Source organism: Scyliorhinus canicula, chromosome 20, assembly GCF_902713615.1.
Source record: "Scyliorhinus canicula chromosome 20, sScyCan1.1, whole genome shotgun sequence".
NCBI lineage: Eukaryota > Metazoa > Chordata > Chondrichthyes > Carcharhiniformes > Scyliorhinidae > Scyliorhinus > Scyliorhinus canicula.
In genome coordinates this window covers 73,931,685-73,959,203 of record NC_052165.1, presented here as the reverse complement: position 1 = coordinate 73,959,203, position 27,519 = coordinate 73,931,685, and the positions used below count along the sequence as shown (strand labels likewise).

Below are 27,519 nucleotides of genomic sequence, written 5' to 3'. Positions count from 1 at the left end.
ATGCTAAACCCCCCGCGCAGACCATGAACTCCCCCCGCAGACACCAAACTCCCCCTGTAGATGCTAAACCCGCCCGCAGGTGCTAACTCCCCCCGCAGGTGCTAACTCCCCCCGCAGGTGCTAACTCCCCCCGCAGGTGCTAACTCCCCCCGCAGGTGCTAACTCCCCCCGCAGGTGCTAACTCCCTCCCGCAGGTGCTAACTCCCCCCGCAGGTGCTAACTCCCCCCGCAGGTGCTAACTCCCTCCCGCAGGTGCTAAACTCTCCCCGCAGACGCTGAATTCTCACCGCAGATGCTAGACTCTCCCCGCAGACGCTAGACTCTCCCCGCAGACGCTAGACTCTCCCCGCAGATGCTAGACTCTCCCCGCAGACGCTAGACTCTCCCCGCAGACGCTAAACTCTCCCCGCAGACGCTAAACTCCCCCTGCATCTGCTAAACTCCCCCCGCAGACGCTAAACTCCCCCCCCGCAGACGATAAACTGCCCCTGCATCTGCTAAACTCCCCCTGCGGACGCTAAACTCCCCCCGCAGACGCTAAACTCCCCCTCCGCAGACACTAAACTCCCCCCGCAGACGCTAAACTCCCCCCGCAGACGCTAAACTCCCCCCGCAGACGCTAAACAGTCCCTGCATCTCCTAAACTGCCCTCCCCCCACCCACAGACGCTAAACTGCCCCCGCAGGTGCTAAACTCCCCCCGCAGACGCTAAACTCCCCACGCAGATGCTAAACTGCCCCCGCAGATGCTAAACACCCCCCGCAGATGCTAAACTCCCCCCGCAGACGCTAAACTCCCCTCGCTGACACTAATCTCCCCCCGCAGACGCTAATCTCCCCCCGCAGACGCTAATCTCCCCCCGCAGACGCTAAACTCCCCCCGCAGACGCTAAACTCCCCCCGCAGACGCTAAACAGTCCCTGCATCTCCTAAACTCCCCTCCCCCCACCCACAGACGCTAAACTGCCCCCGCAGGTGCTAAACTCCCCCCGCAGATGCTAAACTTCCCACGCAGATGCTAAACTGCCCCCGCAGGTGCTAAACACCCCCCGCAGATGCTAAACTCCCCCCGCAGACGCTAAACTCCCCCCGCAGGTGCTAAACTCCCCCTGCAGATGCTAAACTCCCCCCGTGGGCACTAAACTCTCCCCACAGACGCTGAAGTCTCACCGCAGATGCTAAACACCCCCCGCAGACGCTAAACACCCCCCGCTGACGCTAAACTCCCCCCGCAGACGCTAAACTCCCCTCGCTGATGCTAATCTCCCCCCGCAGACGCTAATCTCCCCCCCGCAGACGCTAATCTCCCCCCCGCAGACGCTAATCTCCCCCCGCAGACGCTAATCTCCCCCCGCAGACGCTAAACTCCCCCCGCAGACGCTAAACTCCCCCCGCAGACGCTAAACTCCCCCCGCAGATGCTAAACTGTCCCTGCATCTCCTAAACTCCCCTCCCCCCACCCACAGATGCTAAACTGCCCCCGCAGGTGCTAAACTGCCCCCTGCAGATGCTAAACTCCCCCCGTGGGCACTAAACTCTCCCCGCAGACGCTGAATTCTCACCGCAGATGCTAGACTCTCCCCGCAGACGCTAGACTCTCCCCGCAGACGCTAGACTCTCCCCGCAGACGCTAGACTCTCCCCGCAGACGCTAGACTCTCCCCGCAGACGCTAAGCTCTCCCCGCAGACGCTAAACTCTCCCCGCATCTGCTAAATTCCCCCTGCATCTGCTAAACTCCCCCCGCAGACTCTAAACTCCCCCCGCAGACGCTAAACTCCCCCTGCATCTGCTAAACTCTCCCCGCAGACGCTAAACTCTCCCTGTAGATGCTAAACTCCCCCTGCAGGTGCTAACTCCCCCCGCAGGTGCTAACTCCCCCTGCAGGTGCTAACTCCCCCCCGCAGATGCTAAACTCCCCACGCTGATGCTAAACCCCCCGCGCAGACCATGAACTCCCCCCGCAGACACCAAACTCCCCCTGTAGATGCTAACTCCCCCCGCAGGTGCTAACTCCCCCCGCAGGTGCTAACTCCCCCCGCAGGTGCTAACTCCCCCCGCAGGTGCTAACTCCCCCCGCAGACGCTAACTCCCCCCGCAGACGCTAAACTCCCCCCGCAGATGCTAAACTATCCCTGCATCTCCTAAACTCCCCTCCCCCCACCCACAGACGCTAAACTGCCCCCGCAGGTGCTAAACTCCCCCTGCAGATGCTAAACTCCCCCCGTGGGCACTAAACTCTCCCCGCAGACGCTGAATTCTCACCGCAGATGCTAGACTCTCCCCGCAGACGCTAGACTCTCCCCGCAGACGCTAGACTCTCCCCGCAGATGCTAGACTCTCCCCGCAGATGCTAGACTCTCCCCGCTGACGCTAAGCTCTCCCCGCAGACGCTAAACTCTCCCCGCATCTGCTAAATTCCCCCTGCATCTGCTAAACTCCCCCCGCAGACTCTAAACTGCCCCCGCAGACGCTAAACTCCCCCTGCATCTGCTAAACTCTCCCCGCAGACGCTAAACTCTCCCTGTAGATGCTAAACTCCCCCTGCAGGTGCTAACTCCCCCCGCAGGTGCTAACTCCCCTTGCAGGTGCTAACTCCCCCCCGCAGATGCTAAACTCCCCACGCTGATGCTGAACTCCCCCCGCAGACACCAAACTCCCCCTGTAGATGCTAACTCCCCCCGCAGGTGCTAACTCACCCCGCAGGTGCTAACTCCCCCCGCAGGTGCTTACTCCCCCCGCAGGTGCTAACTCCCCCCGCAGGTGCTAACTCCCCCCGCAGGTGCTAACTCCCCCCGCAGGTGCTAACTCCCCCCGCAGGTGCTAACTCCCCCCGCAGGTGCTAACTCCCCCCGCAGGTGCTAACTCCCTCCCGCAGGTGCTAACTCCCTCCCGCAGGTGCTAACTCCCCCCGCAGGTGCTAACTCCCCCTGCAGGTGCTAACTCCCCCTGCAGGTGCTAACTCCCTCCCGCAGGTGCTAAACTCTCCCCGCAGACGCTGAATTCTCACCGCAGATGCTAGACTCTCCCCGCAGACGCTAGACTCTCCCCGCAGACGCTAGACTCTCCCCGCAGACGCTAGACTCTCCCCGCAGACGCTAGACTCTCCCCGCAGACGCTAAACTCTCCCCGCAGACGCTAAACTCCCCCCGCAGACGCTAAACTCCCCCTGCATCTGCTAAACTCTCCCCGCAGACGCTAAACTCCCCCCGCAGACGCTAAACAGTCCCTGCATCTCCTAAACTCCCCTCCCCCCACCCACAGACGCTAAACTGCCCCCGCAGGTGCTAAACTCCCCCCGCAGATGCTAAACTTCCCACGCAGATGCTAAACTGCCCCTGCAGGTGCTAAACACCCCCCCGCAGACGCTAAACTCCCCCCCGCAGACGCTAAACTCCTCCCCGCAGACGCTAAACTCCCCCCGCAGACGCTAAACTCCCCCCGCTGACGCTAATCTCCCCCCGCAGACGCTAATCTCCCCCCGCAGACGCTAATCTCCCCCCGCAGACGCTAATCTCCCCCCGCAGACGCTAATCTCCCCCCGCAGACGCTAAACTCCCCCCGCAGATGCTAAACTCCCCTCGCAGACGCTAAACTCCCCCCGCAGACGCTAAACTGTCCCTGCATCTCCTAAACTCCCCTCCCCCCACCCACAGACGCTAAACTGCCCCCGCAGGTGCTAAACTCCCCCTGTAGATGCTAAACTCCCCCCGTGGGCACTAAACTCTCCCCGCAGACGCTGAATTCTCACCGCAGATGCTAGACTCTCCCCGCAGACGCTAGACTCTCCCCGCAGACGCTAGACTCTCCCCGCAGACGCTAGACTCTCCCCGCAGACGCTAGACTCTCCCCGCAGACGCTAGACTCTCCCCGCAGACGCTAAACTCTCCCCGCATCTGCTAAATTCCCCCTGCATCTGCTAAACTCCCCCCGCAGACTCTAAACTCCCCCCGCAGACGCTAAACTCCCCCTGCATCTGCTAAACTCTCCCCGCAGACGCTAAACTCTCCCTGTAGATGCTAAACTCCCCCTGCAGGTGCTAACTCCCCCCGCAGGTGCTAACTCCCCTTGCAGGTGCTAACTCCCCCCCGCAGATGCTAAACTCCCCACGCTGATGCTAAACCCCCCGCGCAGACCATGAACTCCCCCGCAGACGCCAAACTCCCCTTTAGATGCTAAACCCCCCCGCAGGTGCTAACTCCCCCCGCAGGTGCTAACTCCCTCCCGAAGGTGCTAAACTCCCCACGCAGATGCATGAACTCCCCCCACAGATGCTAAACTCCCTCTGCAGATGCTAAACTCCCCCCGTGGGCACTAAACTCTCCCCGCAGACGCTGAATTCTCACCGCAGATGCTAGACTCTCCCCGCAGACGCTAGACTCTCCCCGCAGACGCTAGACTCTCCCCGCAGATGCTAGACTCTCCCCCGCAGATGCTAGACTCTCCCCGCAGACGCTAGACTCTCCCCGCAGACGCTAAACTCTCCCCGCAGACGCTAAACTCTCCCCGCATCTGCTAAATTCCCCCTGCATCTGCTAAACTCCCCCCGCAGACTCTAAACTCCCCCCGCAGACTCTAAACTCCCCCCGCAGACGCTAAACTCCCCCTGCATCTGCTAAACTCTCCCCGCAGACGCTAAACTCCCCCTCCGCAGACGCTAAACTCCCCCTCCGCAGACGCTAAACTCCCCCCGCAGACGCTAAACTCCCCCCGCAGACGCTAAACTCCCCCTGCATCTGCTAAACTCTCCCCGCAGACGCTAAACTCTCCCTGTAGATGCTAAACTCCCCCTGCAGGTGCTAACTCCCCCCGCAGGTGCTAACTCCCCCTGCAGGTGCTAACTCCCCCCCGCAGATGCTAAACTCCCCACGCTGATGCTAAACCCCCCGCGCAGACCATGAACTCCCCCCGCAGACACCAAACTCCCCCTGTAGATGCTAACTCCCCCCGCAGATGCTAAACTCCCCCCGCAGATGCTAAACTCCCCCCGTGGGCACTAAACTCTCCCCGCAGACGCTGAATTCTCACCGCAGACGCTAGACTCTCCCCGCAGACGCTAGACTCTCCCCGCAGATGCTAAACTCACCCCGCAGACGCTAAACTCTCCCCGCAGACGCCAAACTCCCCCTGTAGATGCTAAACTCCCCCCGCAGGTGCTAACTCCCTCCGGCAGATGCTAAACTCCCCACGCAGACGCATGAACTCCCCCCACAGACGCTAAACTCCTCCTGTAGATGCTAAACTCCCCCCGCAGGTGCTAACTGCCCCCGCAGGTGCTAACTCCCAACGCAGATGCTAAACTCCCCACGCTGATGCTAAACCCCCCCCCACGCAGACGAATTAACTCCCCCCACAGACGCTAAACTCCCCCCGTAGATGCTAAACTCCCCCTGTAGATGCTAAACTCCCCCCGCAGGTGCTAACTCTCAATGAAGAAGCTAAACTTCCCACGCTAATGCTAACCCCCCGCGCAGACGCTAAACTCCCCCCGCAGATGCTAAACTCTCCGCGCAAACGCTAAACTGCCCCTGCATCCGCTAAACCCCCTGCACACTTGCTCACACGCTCCCTGCACACTTGCTCACACACTCCCTGCACACTTGCTCACACGCTCCCTGAACACTTGCTCACACGCTCCCTGCACACTTGCTCACACGCTCGCTGCACACTTGCTCACACGCTCCCTGCACACTTGCTCACACGTTCCCTGCACACTTGCTCACACGTTCCCTGCACACTTGCTCACACGCTCCCTGCACACTTGCTCACACGCTCCCTGCACACTTGCTCACACGCTCCCTGCACACTTGCTCACACGCTCCCTGCACACTTGCTCACACGCTCCCTGCACACTTGCTCACACGCTCCCTGCACACTTGCTCACACGCTTGCTGCACAATTGCTCACACGCTCCCTGCACACTTACTCACACGCTCACTGCACACTTGCTCACACGCTCAAATCACACACTGTCTCTCACACACACACATACACACACACACACACACACACACACACACCTTAAGTGGAGAACTGAAGACAGTTTAATGACAGAAGTGAAATCATCATAAGAGGCGTAAAGTATGAAAGTGTAGAATAAATTGCTCTGTGAGGGAATGCTACCCTCCCTCATCTTTTTGATGGGACATCAAACTGAGGCCCCACCAGCCTTCTCCAGGGACAGAAAAGATCCCATGGCAACCTTCCCAGTGTGAACAATGATGTTATCGCCTGTAGTTCTGGCCAATATTTATCCCTCAATCAACATGGTTAAAAACTGGTTGTCTGGTGATTCTCACATTGCTCTTTGTGTGATTTGCTGTGTGAAATTGGCTGCATTACAGCAGTGACTACATTTCAGAAGTTCTTCTGTGGCTGTGAAGTGCTTTAGGATATCTGTGTTTGTGAAAGGTGCGATACAATAACCTTTTCCTGCCTGCCCCCATCCTGTTTGAGATGTCTTCTCACTCACCTTTTCTGGTCTATGGACAGGATTTTCCAAACCCCCCCCCCCCCCCCCCCCCCCAAACTACCTCACCCCCCACCACCTCACCACCTCACCTCCACCGATGCCTGCGGCGTTTTGCCTGGCTTCCCCGCCCCGCCACCATCTCATCCGCCCCAGAGGGGTCACCTTTGACCGGACCGCCGGGGAGAAGGGCCTCCCTCAGTCTTTGGTTGTCTCCTTGTCCTTTGTGTGTGCTCGTTTACCCCACCCCCATCATAGATTTCATCATAGAATTTACAGTACAGAAGGAGGCCATTCGGACCATCGAGTCTGTACTAGCTCTTGGAAAGAGCAGCCCACTTAAGCCCACACCTTCCTATCCCCGTAAATCGGTAACCCCACCTTAGCGCAGGGCAATTTAGCATGGCCAATCCACCTAACCTGCACATCTTTGGACTGTGGGAGGAAACCGGAGCACCCAGAGGAAAACCACGCAGACACGGGGAGAAAGTGCAGACTCTGCACAGGCAGTGATTCAAGCTGGGAATCGAACCTGGGACCCTGGAGCTGTGAAGCAACTGTGCTAACCACTATGCTACCATGCTGCCCTTGTCCTGTTCCCATTCCTTTTTAAATGCCGTCATCTCTCCGGTTTGAATGATGGGCCTCTACCTCGGAGGTTAATCTGTCTGCTTTCTCTACAGCTATTGCCTCGCCTGCTGACCATTTCTCTTTTGAATTGAGCAGGAAAAAGGCGGATTGGACTCCAGTTTTCCTCTTCAGAAATCTTGCAATTAAGAGCATTTGGAAAAAATGGACCCTTTCGATGTGGCGAATGATGTTCCGAACACTGACGCCCATCACTGTTAGGCCCCAAATCGGCAGTGGTTGAACTGGCTATTCCCAGTCACTGCATTGCCTCACAGTGACTCCCGTATTAAGACCACTTGAACTGCTTGTGGTGAATGTCACTTAGTAATTCACACTGTATTTGCCAATACCATTGTAAGCGCAGTAGCGTTATCCGACCACTAGGGGGAGTAGCTCTGGGAATGCTCAGGAGTTTGTACAGGGCTCCACCCTCGGCTCCGCCCACGACTCCTCCCCTAGACTGCTGTATAAATAACCGTGTCCAGAGCCAGCCTGAGATCGTCGAGAGTTCAACGGGTAACAGGTTGGCTCTGAAGTAAGTAGATTAAAACCACTGTTCATATCTGAAAGCACGTGTCGCGTGAATTGATGGTTCCATCACTGCTTGACCCTTGAACACTGGGGTGGACCTGGGAGTCGGCCATATCGGCAGTTTACTGTGCTTTTGTCCCTCATCTACAGACTGTAATCCAGAGATTGGTGCCTCAGATAAAAGGGACGTATCGGAGAGCTTGTCCACTTGTTCAAGGCGTTCTGTTGTTACTGTTTGCAGAGCACTTGAGGTAACCAGGACGGTGGAAGTTCTGTCTCCCCTGGGGGCTCTGTTCTACAACACTGGGAGGTACGAGGAAGCCCTGCGCATCTACAAAGAGGCCATCGCAATGCAGCCCGCAAACAGCGAACTACAACTGGCGGTGGTATGTACACGGCTGAAGGAAACTTGAAATGTTACGGGTGGTTGGCGTGAGACATTGACTCTCTATTTCGCTCTCCACGGATGCTGCCAGACGTGCTGAGAACATCCAGCATTTTCTGTTTTTATCTCAGATTTCCAGAATCCATGCCACTTTGCTTTTGTATTAAGATCTTAATTAACGTGACTTGTGCTAGTTGATGGTTAGAAACTGAAAAGATTACAATTACTTGTAGTTGTATCATACCTACCCAGGAATGTTGTTTGAGGGAAAATCATAGAACTTACAGTGCAGAAGGAGGCCATTCGGCCCATCGAATCTGCACTAGCCAGTAGAACGAGCACCCTATTTAAGCCCACACCTCCACCCTATCCCGTAACCCAGTAACCCCACCTACCCTTTTTGACACCAAGGGGCAATTTATCACGGCCAATCCACCTAACCTTGTTACTCCTCCCCTCACTCTACAATGCCCACTGCACCTTAACGCCTATCTCTGGAAAAACTCACCCCTCCCAAGTATCTCTGCCTCCCTTCCACCCACTCATTCACCCCTTTACCCCCTCAACAGCTTAGTTTGCATCTACCACCCTTCAACCACTCCTTGCTCCAAACTCACTATCCTCGTTCTATGTACTATAATTAATCACACTCCAGAAACTCAATATCAGCACTGTTGCTTCATGGTTCCAGGGTCATTGTTTCGATTCTGGCTTGGGTCATGGTCACTGTCTGTGCAGAGTCTGCACGTTCTATGTGTGTCTACGTGGGTTTCCTCCGGTTTCCTCCCACAAGTCCCGAAAGATGTGCTTGTTAGGTGAATTGGACATTCTGAATTCTCCCTCAGTGTACCTGAACAGGCGCCGGAATGTGGTGACTAGGGGCTTTTCACAGTAACTTGATTGTCGTGCTAATGTAAGCCTACTTGTGACAATAATAAAGATTATTATGAATGGTCACTTGGCCTGCCCAATTCACGGTCTTAATTCTCACTTCCCCCTCAGATCTTCGCCAGCTCTCACATTCTATATCTCTCCTGACGCCGCACTGTCTCCTCTCATGCCGTTACCCCGAAGCTCACAACTTTACTTCCTCAGTTGTGTGTTCCAACCTATTCACTACCCTCTCAACCATCCAGCCCCATTAACTGATTAATACTCACTTCGTTCTATGAATCCGTAACTCCTCTTTCTGTCAGCTCCTGTTCTCAAGAACTATGAGCAATGCCACCAAAGATCAAAGTCAATGCGCCCTCTGACTGTCCAATAACTGGACCAAGGGACAACCACTCAGTACAAAATGGTGGCATTTCCTGCTTCTCATGCCAGGCTTTAGCCATTGCTCAATGCTGATTGCTTCCTACTTTGGACATTACGTCTTTTTGATTTGCGTCCAGTTCATCTTCATCAAACGGCAACAAAACAGCAGCAAAACCTCAAGCGGACAGATGAGAAAGCCTGAACCCAATCAAACAAGACCGGCAAACATGATGACCATAGCTCGATAGGATTGGGAGGGACTCGAATTGGACAGAGGGGTAGCAGCTGGGAATTCAGTGGAAATAAATGCAAAATGCCTCACATGGGGATCAAACCTCCCACAAGGGACCAAAACTCTCTTGGAAAGAAAATAATGTGTCTGGATTTGGGGTCCTGACTGTCGATGAATCGCTAACAATGCAGTTAATAAAGCAACCCTGATGATGGGACCTTTTAAAAAGAAGTCAATAGATGAGTTGAAATAATTATGTAATCATGTCACTTTGTAAATCATTGATGCGACTGCACATGGAACTGTCATAGAATCGGAGACTTTACAATGCAGAAGGAGACCCTTCGACCCATCGAGTCTGCACCGGCCCTTTTGAAAGAGCATCCCACTTAAGCCCACACCACCCTATCCCCGTAACCCAGTAACCCCACCTGACTGTTTTTGGACACTAAGCACCATTTATCATGGCCAATCCAGCTAACCTGCACACCTTTGGACTGTGGGAGGAAACCGGAGCACCCGGAGGAAACCCACGCAATGGGGAGAACGCGCAAACACCGCACAGACAGTGACCCAAGCCGGGAATTGAACCTGGGACCCTGGAGCTGTGAAGCAACTGTGCTAACCGCTGTGCCACTGTGCTGTCCTGGGCACCATGATACAAAAAAGGATATTGCAGCTAGTGAACAGATACAGAACAACCAGAATGATTGATGGGATGGCAAGATTAGCCTGTGTGGAGCAATTCTATATGTAGAATATATTCTCACTGAATAACAGAAGGTTGAGTGCTGACACTTGGCTATTTTTGCAATCTAAAGGAATAAGATGTAGATCATGATGCAGCACTCTAGTATAGAACCCGAGGAGACGCTGTCTGCGATCGACAGAGGCGTAAATTGAGGACAAATCTGGGGAAACGTTGGTTGAGATTTTAACTCATTCGAAACCGATTCACTTCTACCAAGTGGGAATGGGTCCCATTTGAGATGGAGTGGTCAAGCTGCGAAATGGCTCCTGAGGGAGACGGCAGAAGCAGGAAGTAGATACCTTTTAAGCAAATACCATTCTGGGATCCCTCATGTGAATAATTTAAAACATGCCATGAGATCATGCCACACGCGAGCAGGCACCAAGCGACTTTGGATCTGAGGGTAGCAAAGCTCTCCATAGCTGGGGGTTTTCCTCACGTCATGTCTGGGTCTGCTGTAGATGAATTGATACAGGTTGATTTCTGTCATTAGTCAACCACCCCATATTATTATGGTGGAAAAAGATCACTTGGTGGACCTCAGACTTCATTCAACGATTCCTACATACCAATAAAACTAGAAACTGAAGAAATCAAGTCAGGAAATGCACATCAAAATTCCATCTGTTGTAATAAATCAGAGCTCTTTAGTTATAAAGGGGGGGGGGGGGGGTGAAAACCTCCTAATTTAAAAATCTTGGGACCACCTTTCATTTCCCAAATTCCGAGATACAAAATGGATCCTCGGTTCTGGAATTCCTTCACTCAACATTTCTCCCGTTACATTGCTGCTTAAAACCTTTATCCAAGTTCACATCCTCGCATCCCTGTGCGGCCGGGTGTCAAATCCTGTCCGACGCTGCTCCAGGGAAGTGGCTTGGGATGTCTCACTACATTCAGGTGCCGATTAAATGTAAATGCGAGGCTTGCTTTTATCTTGCAAGTTGTACCGAGTGTGTGTGTTGTGAAATGTTTAGTCCTGAGCACAGGCGTCTCCCAGGGCGAATAGTTGCCGCCTGGCTTCACCAAAGACCCTGGCCTGTTGGCGATTTTCTTTCCCTGTTCTCCAAGACAGGAATGTTGCACATTAGCTCCCGCCCCTGTCTACATCAATGGGAACGAAGTAGAAAGGGTCGGGAGCTTCAAGTTTTTAGGTGTACAGATCACCAACAACCTGTTCTGGACACCCCATGCCAACACTATAGTTAACAAAGCCCACCAATGACTCCACTTTCTCAGAAGACTAAGAAAATGTGGAATGTCAGCTATGACTCTCACCAACTTCTACAGGTGCACCATAGAAAGCATTCTTTCTGGTTGTATCACAGCTTGGTATGGAGCCTGCTCTGCCCAAGACCGCAGGAAACTACAAAAGGTCGTGAATATAGCTCAATCCATCACGGAAACCAGTGTCCCATCCATTGACTCTATCTATAATTCCCGCTGCCTCAGAAAGGCAGCCAGCATAATTAAGGACCCCATGCACCCCGGACATACTCTCTTCCACCTTCTTCCGTCAGGAAAAAGATACCAAAGTTTGAGTCACGTACCAACCGACTCAAGAACAGCTCCTTCCCTACTGCCATCAGACTTTTGAATGGACCTACCTCGTATTAAGTTGATCTTTTCTCTACACCTTGCTATAACTGTAACATTATATTCTGCAGTCTCTCCTTCCTTCCCTATGTACGGTATGCATTGTTTGTACAGCATGCAAGAAACAATACTTTTCGCTGTATACTAATACATGTGACAATAATAAATCAAATCAAATCAAGCCGACTCCTCTTGTTTGCTAGGCCCAAGTGCTGTCCGTGGCTGGCAGAGCCAGAGAAGCTGAGAGACTCATTAATCAAGTAGCGAATGAAAGGAGTGACTGCCTGGAATGTCAACGCCTCTTGTCTGTTATTTACAGCAAGAGGGGCAACCACAAAGAGGTAAGGGTCAATCCTTATTAAAACATCCCTGAGGGTATTGTAGCAAACACCTGCTCACCAGCTTATGAATGAGGTGAACAACTATTGTAATGGTCTCTTCGGGAAACGTAATGCGATCCTGCATTTTACATAAAATTTACATTGACCTGGATTTTTCAGGAGCCCTGCTATCCGGTGTCAGTGGGGGTCACATCCCCAGCCACTCCAGCAGCCCCATTGCTAATTTACGCGCTAACGAATGTTGATTGTTACAAGTGGGACTTCTGCCCTCACTCGGGAGTCTGTCCCGCCTTGGAGAGCTGATTGTCCGGCAGCTCCACAGTCCCTCCTGGCACAGTGTTGCAGTGGCCGGAAGATGTTCCACTGCCTGGGACCAAGTCCTGGGAACTGGTGGACAGGGAAGTGGCAGGGATCCCTGGGCAGGGAGGGTAGGGAATGTCTGGGGGATGTTGTGGTGGTGGTGGGGCGGCAGGGAGTGGGGGGAAGGGGGACGGTAGGGGTTTCCCAGGGTATTGAGGGCTAGGTGGGGGAGGGAAGTCTGGAGGTCACCGGGTCATAAGGCGAGGACCCCCCCCCCCAGCCCTGTCAAAAGGTGGTTTCTGATGGAGCCTCTTGCCCCACCCTTCCCGCCTCAGACCGAACTTTGTTTATTTCTCCCCTGAAGTGTCATCCAAAGCTGGGTGGGTAAAGGCCTTGAGTGGGTAAAGTATGGGCTTCCTGTCTGAGGCCCTTCTTGTCCCAGTGTAAAATCATTACCAGGTCAGGAAGGACCCAAATCCGGAGGGAAACTCCTCCATTCAATTTCACATCCGCCCCCTCCCAGCACCACCACCTCAGAACTCACCATAGCATAAAATTCTGGCCATTGGGCTGGTGTTTAAGCTCCACATGAGCCTCCTCCCATTCTACCCACCCTGTCAATGTATCCATTTTGAAAGGGTGCCCCGATCTCCAATTGAGCTGGAGGGTCCCTCACAGAGCCCCCCCCCATGGGCAATGTCACCCCACCCCCTTCCCCACATAGTTGGGCACTGCCCCACACCCACACAAGTGAGGACACCCCACTATGGGGTTACTGAGTGTTCCGTCTTTTCAGGCCTCCCCCAATCCCCTTCCCCACCCCCCCCAAACCCTTTCAGGACACCCACCTTCACCGTGCCCATGATCTTTGAGGCCCCTTAATACCCCTCCACCCCCACACCCTTGATACCTCCTTCACCACCCTTTCATCGACATCCGCCCTTCAAGCCTTGACCCTTGGCAGGGCCATCCTGACTCCTGGACACTGCCGTCCAGGCACTCCTGGCAGTGCCCCATGTCAGCCTGAAAGAACCAGGCTGGCGGTGCACAGGTGCCAGAGGGAGAGCAAGATTGCCACTCTACCCTGTCCCCGACTGCCCAGCAGTCTCCAATAGCCTGGGACACCCCCCCTCAATTGCCATTATGCCTGGTCCGTGTTTGTCTGGATCGGTGCCAAACGGAGCCCGGTCGAGACCTCACTGGGGAGGCCGTTGGTGCCGGGAATCTGGCGCATGCCTGAACATTGGATCTCAACCAGCTCGGGCGAGATCCAGCTCACGACGTCCCGCAAAAGTTCAGTTGAATCTAGCGAGCGGCCTCTCACAAGATCCAACGACCTCGTCGCAGAACCAGGTTGGGTGCGACCAGACTGGTATCTGTGTGTGTGTATGTATGTATGTATGTATGTGTGTGTGTGTGTGTGTGTGTGTGTGTGTGTGTGTGTATATGTATGTATGTATGTATGTGTGTGTGTGTGTGTGTCTGTTTATGCAAGTGTATCTGTTCTTGCACATGTTTGCACCTGTGTCTTTGTCATTCCATGTATCACTGTGCGTCTGTTTATGCTTGTGTGTGTCTGTTCACATGTGCTTTTGTGTGTGTTTATTCACACATGTTCATGCGCATGTGTGCCTATTTTATATATATATGTGTGTGTGTGTCTGTTTATGCTTGTGCTTTTTTAATGCATGTGCACTTGTGTGCTTAGAATTTGGATACTTTATTGTGTAGTTGTTTGTATTTTCTAAAAGATTCGATGGCAAATGGATGAGTACTCACAACCTGTCCCTCTCTCACACCCAGGCACTTGACGCTGTAAAAAGGGCCTTGAATATGAAGCCCAAAGACCCAAAAATCCTTGCGGAACTTTATTTTTCAGAAGGAAATCTTTTGAGGGAGCTGAATCGGCTGGATGTAGCATTTGAGGTGACTGTTTATCTAGCAATGAAAGGCAGTTCACACACACAATATCATTTGGATCTCGATATGTCATACAATGTTCAGAAATGGCACGCGAAATCCCTGCAATTTTAGATTTTGTTCGTGTATGTGTGGGGGAGGGTGGGTGGGGCAGGGGGATGGGAAGTTGGTGGGGGGGCAGTTTGGAGGGAGGGGTAGTGGGGACATTGGAGGGGGGTGGAGGGTGGGAGGATGTCAGGCAGTTGGGAGTGGTTGAGAGATTGGAGGGAGTATGGAGGAGGGTGAGTGACATTGGGGTGGGTGGATGGGGGGTTTTGGGGTGAGCATTGGTGGGGAGGGGTTGTGGGGATTTTCCATATCCTATGAAATGATTTTGGAATGTTTCTTTGCGGTGAACATTTTGCTCTGCTTCTGAAATATGTGTTTTGTTTTGTTTTTCTTGTTTGAAACATCCAGAGCTATAAGCAGGCGGTGGAGTTGACTCCAGATCTGTCGCAGGCTTGGATGAACATGGGAGGGATCCGGCACATCAAGGTCAGCATAAAAAGGGTCCTTTACTTCAACTTGGCAAAGCTACTTAAATCAACTGAATAAAGCTGCATCAAATATATACACTTTACACTCCACAAGTGTTCCATCGGTCATTCTCTTGTCGTGGGTGTGGTGATTGTGTATCAGTGTAGATGCAATACAACTGAGCAAGCACTAGAGGGAGCACGGGAGAGCTATAAATACAGAGGGACAGGAAGTGAGGACACACTTCACAGAAGGGAGAACTGGGAGCAGGACAAGCAGGCAGCATTTAAGGTAGCTGTAAGTTAAGCTCTGAAGACAGAACAAATTCACAATAAAGCATCTTCTCCACCTTTGAGACTACGAGCTTTATTAAGACACAAGGAACAACACATGGTACCAGCAGTGGCTTCAGACGCTTACTACAAGACAACTCAGCTGCAGACACAGAAAGACCAAAATGGCATGGAAACCTCCTACTGGACATTCGACTTGGGAAGACCTTGCTTATTCGAGGATGTGGGTTGGAAGCCCACCTCAGCTGAACATGACCGGTAATGTAAGAAATGTCTGGAAAATATTTAAACAAATGTTCGATTTTTATATCATAGCACCAGCCTCAGACGAAATGAAAATAGCACTGCTCATCGCAGGACATGAAGCTAGAAAAGTATATAATGGATTTAAATACTCAAAAGCTGAAGACAGCAACAACTTACAAGATCGTCGATACATTGGATGACAGAAATACCCAAGATGAAGACGATGCCACACAGAGAGCACAGAAAGACCACAGAGAGCGTGATGACAGGCTCCACAGTGAGAGTGATGAAAGACTCCAAAAGGGAAGCAAGCAAACACTCTCTGGCGAACACCATGCATGAACAAGACCATGAAGGTCAACCCGCCGTATCTGAGCAACCGCAAGCAGACTATGAAAGTCTACCAAGCTCACATAATCAAGAAGAAGTCAATGTACATCTACCCACTGCATGCGAAAACAGTGACAAGATGATCACACTCGACATACAGGAGGTACAGGATCACAGCGAGACTGACAGTTCTCAGCTTGTCTGTACAGAAGCACAGAGTCGGGCCACCCAAGAGTCCAGAGAGACCACATCAATAGAAACCATGAAGATTTTGACTCCGGAAGAGGAGCACCAAGAGTCCAGAGAGACCGCGTTAAATGAAATCGTGAAGAATTTGACTCCAGAAGAGGAGCACCAAGAAAGCAAAGATGAGGAATCAAATCCACCACAAATGACTGATGTCACCAGCATCAATGCAACATCAGATCATTCTCACCATTCTCGAGACGAAACATTCATTGCAACAGATTCCACAAAGGACACTCGCACCAATAACTGTGACAATGACTCAAATTATCCACAAGGGACACTCATTGAGCATAACAAGAAAAACAAAAGCCACAAGAAGCACAGCAGAAACGAGAACAACAGCAAGAACAAAAGCAACATGAAGCGTGATAAGAACAACAAAAATCACAAGAAGCACTGCAGAAACAAGAACAACAACTGCACCAACAAAAACTACAAGCACAACGACAAAAACTACAAGAAGAACAACAAAACCAACAAGAAGCATAACAAAGATAAAGACAGAAACGACAAAAACAGCAACAAGAACGGCTACGAAAACAACAAAGACAGGAACGACAGAAACAACAGCAATGAAACAATGACTTGTACAAAATGGTACAACTCTGCACATGAAGGACAATGCCACAGCACACTGCAAAGCAATGACAAGACTACAAAAATGCCATGGGATGACAACGAATCGCACAAACTCACATCTGCTCCAGAACAAGCAAGCACACCAGCTTTCAAGGTAGATGACATACTAAATCGATACCACAAGCACAGAAAAAAAAGTCCATGTCAACATCAGTGGTTCGACCATGCAAACACCATGGGATGACGTATTGGTTACTTAAAATAACAAGAATACCGACAACATTCACAACGGAGTTGCAATATCAATATTACCACGTCAACAACAAAAAAAAGAAAAAACAGTGAACAAATTCATCAAGTTTGGACTCATAAATGTTTTTATTAAGACTGGACTCACAAATATAAATTGGCTTCGTAAAATATGCAATAGCACCATCACTTTTATAGATACACACATCATAAGTAACTGTTTTTTACAATTTTCTTTTTCGATGTACAGAAAATATGTAAAGAAAAAAGGGGGGATGTGGTGATTGTGTATCAGTGTAGGTGCAATACAACTGAGCAAGCACTAAAGGGAGCACAGGAGAGCTATAAATATAGAGGGACAGGAAATGAGGACACACCACAGAAGGGAGAACTGGGAGCAGGACAAGCAGGCAGCATTTGAGGTAGCTGTAAGTTAAGCTCTGAAGACAGAACAAATTCACAATAAAGCATCTCCACCTTTGAGACTACGAGCTTTATTAAGACCAAGGAACAACACAGTGGGCAACCAGGTGAATTCCAATGTGGGGAAGTGTGAGGTTATTAACTTTGGCTGTAAGAATAAAAAAGCCGATCCTTTCCTTCAAAAGCTGAAGGCCTTGGGTGTGCTCGTAGAAGGAACACAGGAAGTTAGCCTGCAGGTACAGAAAGCAATTAGGGAGGCAAGAGGCATGTTAGCCTTTATTTCAAGCTGACTGGAGTACAAGAATAAAGCTGTCTTGCTTTAGCCGCATAGGACTTTGGTGAGACCACATCTGGAATACTGTGCGCAGTTATGGTCTCCATATTTAAGGAAGGATATACTTGCATTGGTGGTGGTACAGCGAAGGCTGACTCGATCGGTTCCTGGGGTGATGGGGGTTTTCCTATGTTGAGAGACTGAGGGAATTGGGCCTATATTCTCTGGAGTTTAGAAGAATGATCTCAGTGAAGCTTATAAAATTCTGAAGCGGCTTGATGGGGTGGACACTGAGAGATTGTTTCCCCCAGGCTGCAAAAACCTAACTATCGCCTCAGAATAAGGGGACGATCATTTGGGACTGAAACGGGAAGAATTGTTTCCACTCAAGGGATGTTGGCATTCTCTACCCTAGAGGGCTGTGGATTATCCATCATGGAAATATATTTAAGACCGGGGTGGACAGTCTCTCTCCAGGAAGGGACCCGGGGGGCGTGTAAGTGGAGTTGGGCGAAGATCAGACATGGTCTTGTTGAATGACGGTGGGCTGACTGATCTATTTCTACTCCTATTACTTAGGTTTTCACATGCTTAATGAATAGTGAATTCACATTTTACACAGGGCAGTGGTGAGACCACATCTGGGAGTACTGTGCACAGTATTGGTCTCCTTATTTGAGGAAGGATGTAAATGCATTGGAAGCAGTTCAGGGAAGCACCATTAGACTATTACCTGGAATGGGCGAGTTGCCTTAGGATGTTAGACAGGCCAGGCTTGCATCCACTGGCATTTAGAAGAGTTAAGAGGTGACTTGGCTGAAACATATAAAGTCCTGAGGGGATTGACAGGCTGAATGTGGAGAGGATGTTGCCTCTGGTGAGGGAATCCAGAACGATGGGTCTCTGTTTAAAAATCCGGGCTCGCTCATTTAAGACAGGGGTGCGGAGATTTCTTTTTCTCTCTGAGGGGTCGTGAGTCTCAGAAAACAGAGCCTCTGAACATTTGTACGGCAGAGATAGATTCTTGATGAGCAAGGTTGTTGGGGACAGGTAGGAATGCGGGTTGGAAGTTACAGTCCCATCAGCCATGATCTTATTGAATGGCCAAGCAGGCTCGAAGGGCGGAGTGGCCAACTCTTGCGCCTAATTCGTACGTTGGTACATTTCTGGGTGACTGTGGCTGTGTGCGTGTGTGCGCGCGAATATGGATCCTCATATAACATGAGGTACAACCTGACGAGATACTGAGTACATCTTCTAGTTTGACTAATCGTTTCAGTCTTATCCTTCGGAGAGAGAGACCCCCCCACCCAAATCTGCACAATGTCTGGTAGTTTTCGCACCTGTAGACTCTGGGTGACATTTTATCAGGGGAGAATTTTAGTTAATGACGTTGAAATTTAGTTAACGACGTTGAATTTTAGTTAATGACGTTGAATTTTAGTTAATGATGTTGAACCAACTGCTGCTCTGTGCAGTAAGTTAAATATGTAGGATCGCAGTTTATTTACATTTGGGACATGACATCTGATGTGTGTGTGTGTGTGTAAACACTTGGTTTCTAATTGTGGCTTCATTTAATGCCCAACTTGCTGTTCTACTCTCGCAGGGTGACTACAAAGCAGCACGTGAGTACTATGAGAAAGCCCTAGAGCTTGTACCAAATAGCAGGATTCTGCGGGAAAACCTTGGCAAACTGGACCGTCTGGAGAAGAGGTTGCACGGAGAAAGGAGGGATGAGCAGAGCCCGCTTGAGCCAAACATGAGGTGACGGAGGAATGGCTTGCTCTCCACTTTCACAGAGAAAGAGGGCAAAGTACTTTGTTCCCGTAGAGTCCTGGACGTCCAGACTGCCGAAACAATCTTTCTACTGTCAAGTAAAGCAGGAAATGTAGATCGTGAGGGTAGTTTGACGGCTGGAAACTGTTGCGACTCATCCAAGCTCAAACATCTGCATTGCGATTGGGAATTGCAACTTTTCCATCCTCCTGGCTTCATTCATTGAACTCCTTCCTTCATTTGGTGTTATCCAAAGTGACTAGAAGCAGCCAGTTCCGAGGACAAGTAACTGCAAACCCTACGGCCCACCTTAGCTCTTCCTGCAGTGATGCCCAGTGATTGCACGAGGCAAGTTCTGACAAAACGTAATCATTCACCTCCATGCTTACCAAAAAATAAAATTATTTACCAAATAGTCATGAACTAGTTACAGTAAAGAATTCCACAGTGTGTCGCTTCGCGCCCGTCTATATCATAGAATCCCTACAGTGCTGAAGGAGGCCATTCAGCCCAGTGAGTCTGCACCGACCCTCTGAAAGAGCACTCAATCGAGGCCCACTCCCCCCCGCCCTATCCCCGTAACGTGAGTTAAACATCTTTGGGCACTAAGGGGGCAATTCAGCATTGCCAATCCACTTAACCTGCGCATCTTTGGACTGTGGTTTCTGTGGGAGGAAACCGGAGCACCCGGAGGAAACCTATGCAGACACGAGGAGAACGTGCAAACTCCACACAGTCACTCAAGACCGGAATTGAACCCGAGACACTGGTGTTGTGAGGCTACAGTGCTAACCCGCTGTGCCATCATGCAAGCTAATCGATGAGAGGGTGTGACTTCCTACTCTTGGGGTAGGCTACCCTTACTGGACCTATGGGCATGTATGAAAATGAGTAGCATGCAGCATTGAAGCATGTCACAAGTACAACCTTATTTACAAGTCACTCGGTAAAATCACAATGTCGAGCGTGTCAGTAATAATCACGATTGTTTCTTTTCTGCACAAGCCAACACAGTGGAGGGATTAGGAGTAAAACTCATCATCGAATAGTGGGGCAGACATCGTCCATGGAAGCAGAAAGGGGCATGTTTCGTCTTAAGAGCAAAATGAGTGTAAATTACAAGACTCGTAGGGTTTGCCTCCTGTGCAGGTTCTGTGAAGATCTTACCTGTGGGCTGACGTGCGATTACGTGAGAACAAGAGTCTTTGGACGATGAGGACAGCTGACTCTTCGAGTAATTGAACGGATTGAGTTTCCTGACACAGGAAGAGATCGATAGCAGGAACAAGAGAGTGTTGTATTTCCAAATAGGATACTGAAAGAGAAGACTCTGGAATTGTTGAGGAAATGATTGGATATGGGGGAGTCATAAAGTGTTTCTAGATGAATGAGCAACGTGAAGCGGAAGAGTCTTTCTGCTCTGTCCGTCTTGTGACAAATGAGACAGTGGTCCTGATGACGCACTCTTGCCGTGGGGCACTGTTATTGGTCTCAGTACTCGTACTGATTCCACACACGTTAACCCGCCATTTTGCGTTCTCTGTGATAAAACATGTGCACAGAAATATGAGTTCATATTTTAAAGAGAGAATTGACAACATCCTCATTTGTGGGTTAAATTTCCCTCCAGGTACTTAAAATTAAAGGGAAAAAAATATTATGCATCAAGGCAGTGATGAGGTCAGTGTCTGGAGCTTCGGTAGCCGTGGACAAAATGGAAATGACTACCTTTTACTGTCCTCTGTTGAACCTGCTGGCACCTGGGTAGGATTTGTCCTTGATGGTCCAAGTGGACTAATGGTTAACCATTGCCTGCATTATGAATAACTGCAGATTTGGCAAGGATCTTGGAAGGCCCCAGTAGAACTGGCAAAGGGGTCAACAGCTTCACGCGGAGGGGAGCAGTGAAGAAAATTATCAGAATTTTGTTTTTAAAAGGGGGTAAAGATCAATGCTGAAACTGAATTTGAAAATTTGTTTTCCAATTAAGGGCAATTTAGGGTGGCCAATCCATCTACCCAGCTCACCTTGGGTTGTGGGGGTGAGGCCGACGCAAACACGGGGAGAATGTACAAACGCCACACGTACATTGGCCCGGGGCCAGGATTGAACCTGGGTCCTCAGCACTGTGAGGCAGTGGTGCTAACCACTGTGCCACCTCAAGATCAAATCTAATAGACTCCTTTAGACAGTGTTAAAAACATCCCGGGCTGAATTCTTCGTCGGCGGGATCCTCCGCTTCGCCAGCAGTGCAGTCACGCCCGCGGATTTCCCGACGGCGCGGGGTGCCCACAATGGGAATCGTCATTGGCCGGCTGCCAGGACGGAGGATTCCGCTGCGGGTGGGGTGGGGTGGGGGGGGGGGGGGGGGGGGGGGCCTCACCATAAAACGGGTGTGGACGGACAGAGAATTCCCCCCCCCCCCCCCAGCATAATTAACAAGGTTTTGTTTCCCCATCTCACCAAACTGCTGTCGATATAAAAATGAAGCTCTGCCATGATGTTGCACAACTTCACTTGTCGCTGTCCTTCGCCTGTAAACATCCCTTTTAAATCTGGCTGGCCCCTCTTGTCATTGGCCACCTTGGTGCAGCTTCATTGTGGCACTGTGACACTGCGGAAATCCATTCCCGGAGAGGTGGGCCTCCTCAACCCTGCCACATCTCTGTCATCCCATTGCGGCTCTCAGCCCGCCTGCCCATCCGGTTGCCACAGGCTCCCCGCTCAGTCCTCTAAACCCACGCCAGTCTTTCAGAAATCATAATTGGGACATTTGGACAAAAGCACAAGTCTTAAGAAATCTTAACATTGTGACAAGATCAAAGTAGCAGTGCTTGAAACATTTGGCGGGCGAACAAATGACTATTGTCGGGTCATGCAAGGTTTAGATTTTTCATTTAATCTAAACGTTGTTACCCATGATTCCTGCCATCCAAACTGCAGTTCTATTGCAAACATGTTTTTAAGTATCTCTATTTTTACATTAAATCTATAATTTATTTATGAATAATAAGCATCAAAGCTATAATATATGTCATTATTGCTATATGTGTGGAAGGTGATGAAGTGTTGGCGTGCATTATATGCATTGTGTGTACACTCAGACTGTTCATTATAAATGTAAAGATTATATAAAATTGAAGTGAGACACGTCACAAAGCTTGGGACTTTAACGTAGTATCGTGTGATGGTTCTCTGGGCATGCGACTGGAAACGCTTGTTCTTATTTCAGGTGAAACCTGCTGTGCATGACAAAGACGAGGACATTTTACCTCCCATTCACCTGGGCATTTGCACCTGATTCACAGAAGAATTTTACAGGAACGTGACTGTTTCTGTCCATCAACTGGGAGTGAGATGCACTGAAAGCTTGCACTTAAACCCATTGAGTGAAAAGGTTTTGGAAAATAAAGCGATGAGAACACAATGCAAAGTTAAGGCATGTGGGATAGGGTGGTAATGTGGAGTTGATACAGAAATTTAGCTATGATCCAATTGAATGACGCAGAATTCCTTTCCATGTTTTAATAATCGCTTATTGTCACAAGTAGGCTTCAAAGAGGTTACTGTGAAAAGCCCCTAGTCGCCACATTCCGGCACCTGTTCGGGGAGGCCGATACGGGAATTGAACCCGCACTGCTGGCCTTGTTCTGCATTAGCCCACTGTGCTAAACCACACCCATAGCCAGTTTTTACGTCCGTTCTGACTGTTTAACCATTGGACCCTATCCTACTGTTCAACCTCTGGACTCTTGCGATCATAGAATCCCTACAGTGCATAAGGAGGCTATTCGGCCAATCGGGTCTGCACTCCCCTGCGAAAGAGCACCCTACATGTAGAACCCGAATGGGAGAGACAACAGGAATACATGCTGGGGTAGAAATGAATGACTTTTTTTTACAGCATACACAGAATCACAAAAACTGCTACTCCTCCCCCCTCCCCCCTGCCCCTCCCTCTCCCCATCCCACCCTTCCCTCTCCCCATCCCACCCTTCCCTCTCCCCTTCCCCCTCCCCCTTCCCTTCCCCCTCCCCCCTTCCTCCCTCCCCCCTTCCTCCCTCCCCTCCCCCCTCCCCCCTTCCTCCCTCCCCTCCCTCCCTCCCCCTTCCTCCCTCCCCCTCCCTCCCTCCCCCTTCCTCCCTCCCCCTCCCCCTTCCTCCCTCCCCCTCCCCTTCCTCCCTCCCCCTCCCCCCTTCCTCCCTCCCCCTCCCCCCCTTCCTCCCTCCTCCCTCCTCCCTCCCCCCTCCCCCCTTCCTCCCTCCCCCCTTCCTCCCTCCTCCCTCCCCCCTTCCTCCCTCCCCCCTTCCTCCCTCCCCCCTTCCTCCCTCCCCCCTTCCTCCCTCCCCCTTCCTCCCTCCCCCTCTGCCTCCCTCCCCCTCTGCCTCCCTCCCCTTCCCCCTCCTGCCCCTCCCCCCCTTCCCCCTCCTGCCCCTCCCTCCCCTTCCCCCTCCTGCCCCTCCCCCCCTTCCCCCTCCTGCCCCTTCCCCCTCCTGCCCCTCCCCCTTCCCCCTTCTGCCCCCCCTTCCCCCTCCTGCCCCCCCTTCCCCCTCCTGCCCCCCCTTCCCCCTCCTGCCCCTCCCCTTCCCCCTCCTGCCCCTCCCCTTCCCCCTCCTGCCCCTCCCCTTCCCCCTCCTCCTCCCCCCTCCCCCCGAAGGACCATCCGCCCTGACCTGCACCAAGTTCCAGGGGTTTTATACACAGTTGTTCCTCCTTATTAAGGGAGGAATTACCAGGGGGAGTTCATTCCCACCTCTGTAAGGGGGAAAACGAATGGAGCACAGTCCTTGGCCCCCAAGGGGGTTATAACACTACCTAGGCCCACTTTCCCGCTCCATCCCCGTAACCCCGGTACCCCACCTAACCTTTGGACACTAGGGGGCAATTTAGCATGGCCAATCCGCCTAACCTGTACATCTTTGTCCTGTGAGAGGAAACCGGAGCATCTGGTGGAAGCCCACACATATACTGGGACTATTTCACTGTGCACAACCTGGATCCTTTCTCACAGCTGACAACAATTTACTGACATTTATTGATATGCCGCCAGAGTTGAAAGAGACAAGAGATTGCACAGGGCATTCTATATAAACTGCTTTGACCTTGGTACATTGGTACAGTTCTCCATTTTCCGACACAGTTGTGTTTATTGCATATTATTAATTTACAAAGTGTTTGCCTTTAATCTCAAAAATGAATCTCGAACAATATAACTGTTCAGTTGTCTGTCTACCGCCATCGTGCGCCGATTTGAATGAAGGATAACTTCAGTTCCACAGTTCTCGTCTGATGTGCTGTGAAGATTCATCATCAGGTACCAATCTGTGGAATTGCTTTCTGGGGGGTTTTTTCTCTCTCAAAATGGTATGCAGGCAGACACAAAACCTTTTTGTAGTTACGTTTATGCATATACAATGTCTTATGAATAAACACCAAAACAAAAAGCAGTGCACTGCGCTCAGGAAGAGCCCAGCAAGTTGAATCATTTTGGCAAATTGGTATGAATTCAATTGCATGTGTAATTATTGAAGTTTCCTCTCTGACATCACACATGTACATGACTGCTGTTAACCTTGTTCTGATGGTTTGCAAAATAGTAAAGCAGAGTAAAATCCTTGACACACACACTGGCATTTTTTTTTTCCAAAATAAAATGTCGAATCAACCTCTAAGTCAATTTGTTTCATGTTGAGATCCTGAGGAGGAGCTGAGTCCTTAGCTGGGTTAGACTGGAGTTAGCAAGTTCCAGATTCCGGCATGAAATCGATGGGCAGAATGGCCTCCTTATGTGCGGCACAGGGCCAGTTCCCGGATCCATGACGACCTCAGGACAGCCCCGAGGTGCTTTCCAGCCATTTAAGTACTTTGTGGAATCATGGGAAATGCGGCAACAATTGGTGCACAGCAAGGTTCCACAAACAGCGATGACAACAACATGTATCTCTATGGCACATTGAACATAATAAAACATGCCAAGGTGCTTCACTGCAAGGTGAAGCAAAATTTGACAATGAACCAAGATAGACAAATGGTCAACGAGAGAGAAATTAAGAGGGCTGAAAAGGTTATTTTGCTAAATTTCTGAAAGGAGCAAATCGAGATGGAGAGGTGAAATGTTTTATGGAGGAAGTTCTAGAGCTTAAGACAATTAAAGTCGGGGATGCTCAATAGGCCAGAATTAGAGAAGTGGAGATATGGGGTTGGAGATTACAACGGTCAAGGTCATAGTAGGGCTTGAAAACAAGGATGAGAATTTTAAAATCGAGGTGTGGCTTGAGTTTGAGCCAGTGTAGGTCAGTTAACACAAATTGATGAATGGGACTTGGCACCACGAAGGACTCCAGCTGTAGAGTTTTGAATGAGCCCCAGTATAAACAATTTTATGTACCAAACATGCATTTTACATGTAGCAATGCTTCGGGGGCTGCAGCGGTTCAAGAAGGCAGCTGGACCCTATCTTCACAAGGGCAACTTAGGGATGGGCAATAAATGCCGGCCTCGTCTGCGACACTCGCATCCTGTGAATGAATAATTTAAAAAACAGTTGCAGGATAAATGGGAGAACTCCAGTCCTCAGTTCCAGAACAGCACAGGGGAATTCTTTATGTCCACCTGAGAGGGCAGATCGACCTAGGTTTAATGTCTCACCAGAAAGATAGCACTTCTGACAGTGCAGTAATGACCCACTCAGTTTTGCTGACCTGGATTGTGCGCTCACGTTTCTAGAACGAGGATTGAATGCGAAATCTTCTGACTCGGGCAAGAATGGTACCACTCTAAACTATGGCTGACACTTGTTAAATGAGGGCGCACATGCGAGCACTGTTTCCTTTGCACTCAGTCTACGCTTTGAATGTGTACATTACATCAATGTTTTTCAAGCTTTTTTGCCCAGGACCCATTTTCACCACCCGGCTATCCTTCTGGACACACACTGCACGAACTTTCACCATTTTCACTTGCCTTGAATATGACAAGTGAGCCTGCTTGGTCCTCACGATCTCACTTGCTTTGTTATCCAAGTCACATTTCTGATAATGATAACGGTAGCATTGTGGATAGCACAATTGCTTCACGGCTCCAGGGTCCCAGGTTCGATTCCGGCTTGGGTCACTGTCTGTGTGGAGTCTGCACATCCTCCCCGTGCGTGCGTGGGTTTCCTCCGGGTGCTCCGGTTTCCTCCCACAAGATGTGCACGTTAGGTGGATTGGCCATGATAAATTGCCCTTAGAGTCCAAAATTGCCCTTAGTGTTGGGTGGGTTATGGGGATAGGGTGGAGGTGTTGACCTTGGGTGGGGTGCTCTTTCCAAGAGCCGGTGCAGACCCGATGGGCCGAATGGTCTCCTTCTGCACTGTAAATTCTATGATGACTTCCACTGATGATCTAAGAACTCACAGCATCCGTTGAAAGAGGTTTGTCCTCGAACTTGCCGTGCAAACTGGTCTTTGAAGTTTTGAGAGTTTTAAACTTTCATTTGCCAGTGCTTCCCTGCATATAGCACACATGAACTTTGAATCCTAATTTGCATTGGCACAATTAGTAACCCACACCTCGAGTAATCATCTGTCTGCTGCTTTGTTCCTGTTTTCAGCTTCTTCATCATGGGTTGCTCACCAGAGGCCCTGGAGTTCACACCAGCATTGCTGGCAGCTGTAAAATGGAGGATTCACTCTCGCGCCCAGAGCATGTGACATCAGCGTACGGGGCATGTGACCTGCTCTCTGCCGCCGCGCCAGGCTGGAAGACTCAGGCGATTATAAAAATAAAATTGGCTCCGAGGTCAGCGCTGACGTCAGGAGGAGGCATTCTGCCTCGCTGGGCTCTAGGACTGATCACTGCTGAGGGGGTATGCATGTGCGGAATGGCCAGCATGATGAAAGCCAATCCCGGACGACATTTTCAAAAGCCGGTTGCGCTATTGTGCACTACTTCCAGCAATTGGGAACGCTGTGACAAATGGCCCCGCGATCGGGAAAGCCGCAATGCATTGGCCCCACCACCCTCCCGACACCCATCCGCGGGTCACGAACCTGGGTTTGAAATAACTGCGATACGTCACTGTGAGCAGCGGAGGGGAAGAGATTTGCAATTGTTGCTTAAGAAGCCTTTTCTCACGATTAGTTCCAAAGCCCATTTCTATTAGTCCTCCCTCTAAACTGGAATGTGTCTA

General features: G+C 50.7%; 1 protein-coding gene across 1 annotated transcript in view; it reads left to right on the top strand.

Annotated features, from left to right (window-relative positions):
- The window catches only part of tmtc1 (transmembrane O-mannosyltransferase targeting cadherins 1), a 175,121-nt gene extending 155,355 nt beyond the window's left edge, over nt 1-19,766 (top strand). The window contains exons 14-18 of the mRNA XM_038780874.1: nt 7,869-8,013; nt 12,052-12,189; nt 14,293-14,415; nt 14,866-14,943; nt 19,178-19,766. Coding sequence (XP_038636802.1) covers nt 7,869-8,013; nt 12,052-12,189; nt 14,293-14,415; nt 14,866-14,943; nt 19,178-19,339 — 646 coding nt within the window. The 3' untranslated portion in view covers nt 19,340-19,766. The remainder of the gene's footprint in view (nt 1-7,868; nt 8,014-12,051; nt 12,190-14,292; nt 14,416-14,865; nt 14,944-19,177) is intronic.
- Nucleotides 19,767-27,519: the final 7,753 nt, after the last annotated feature.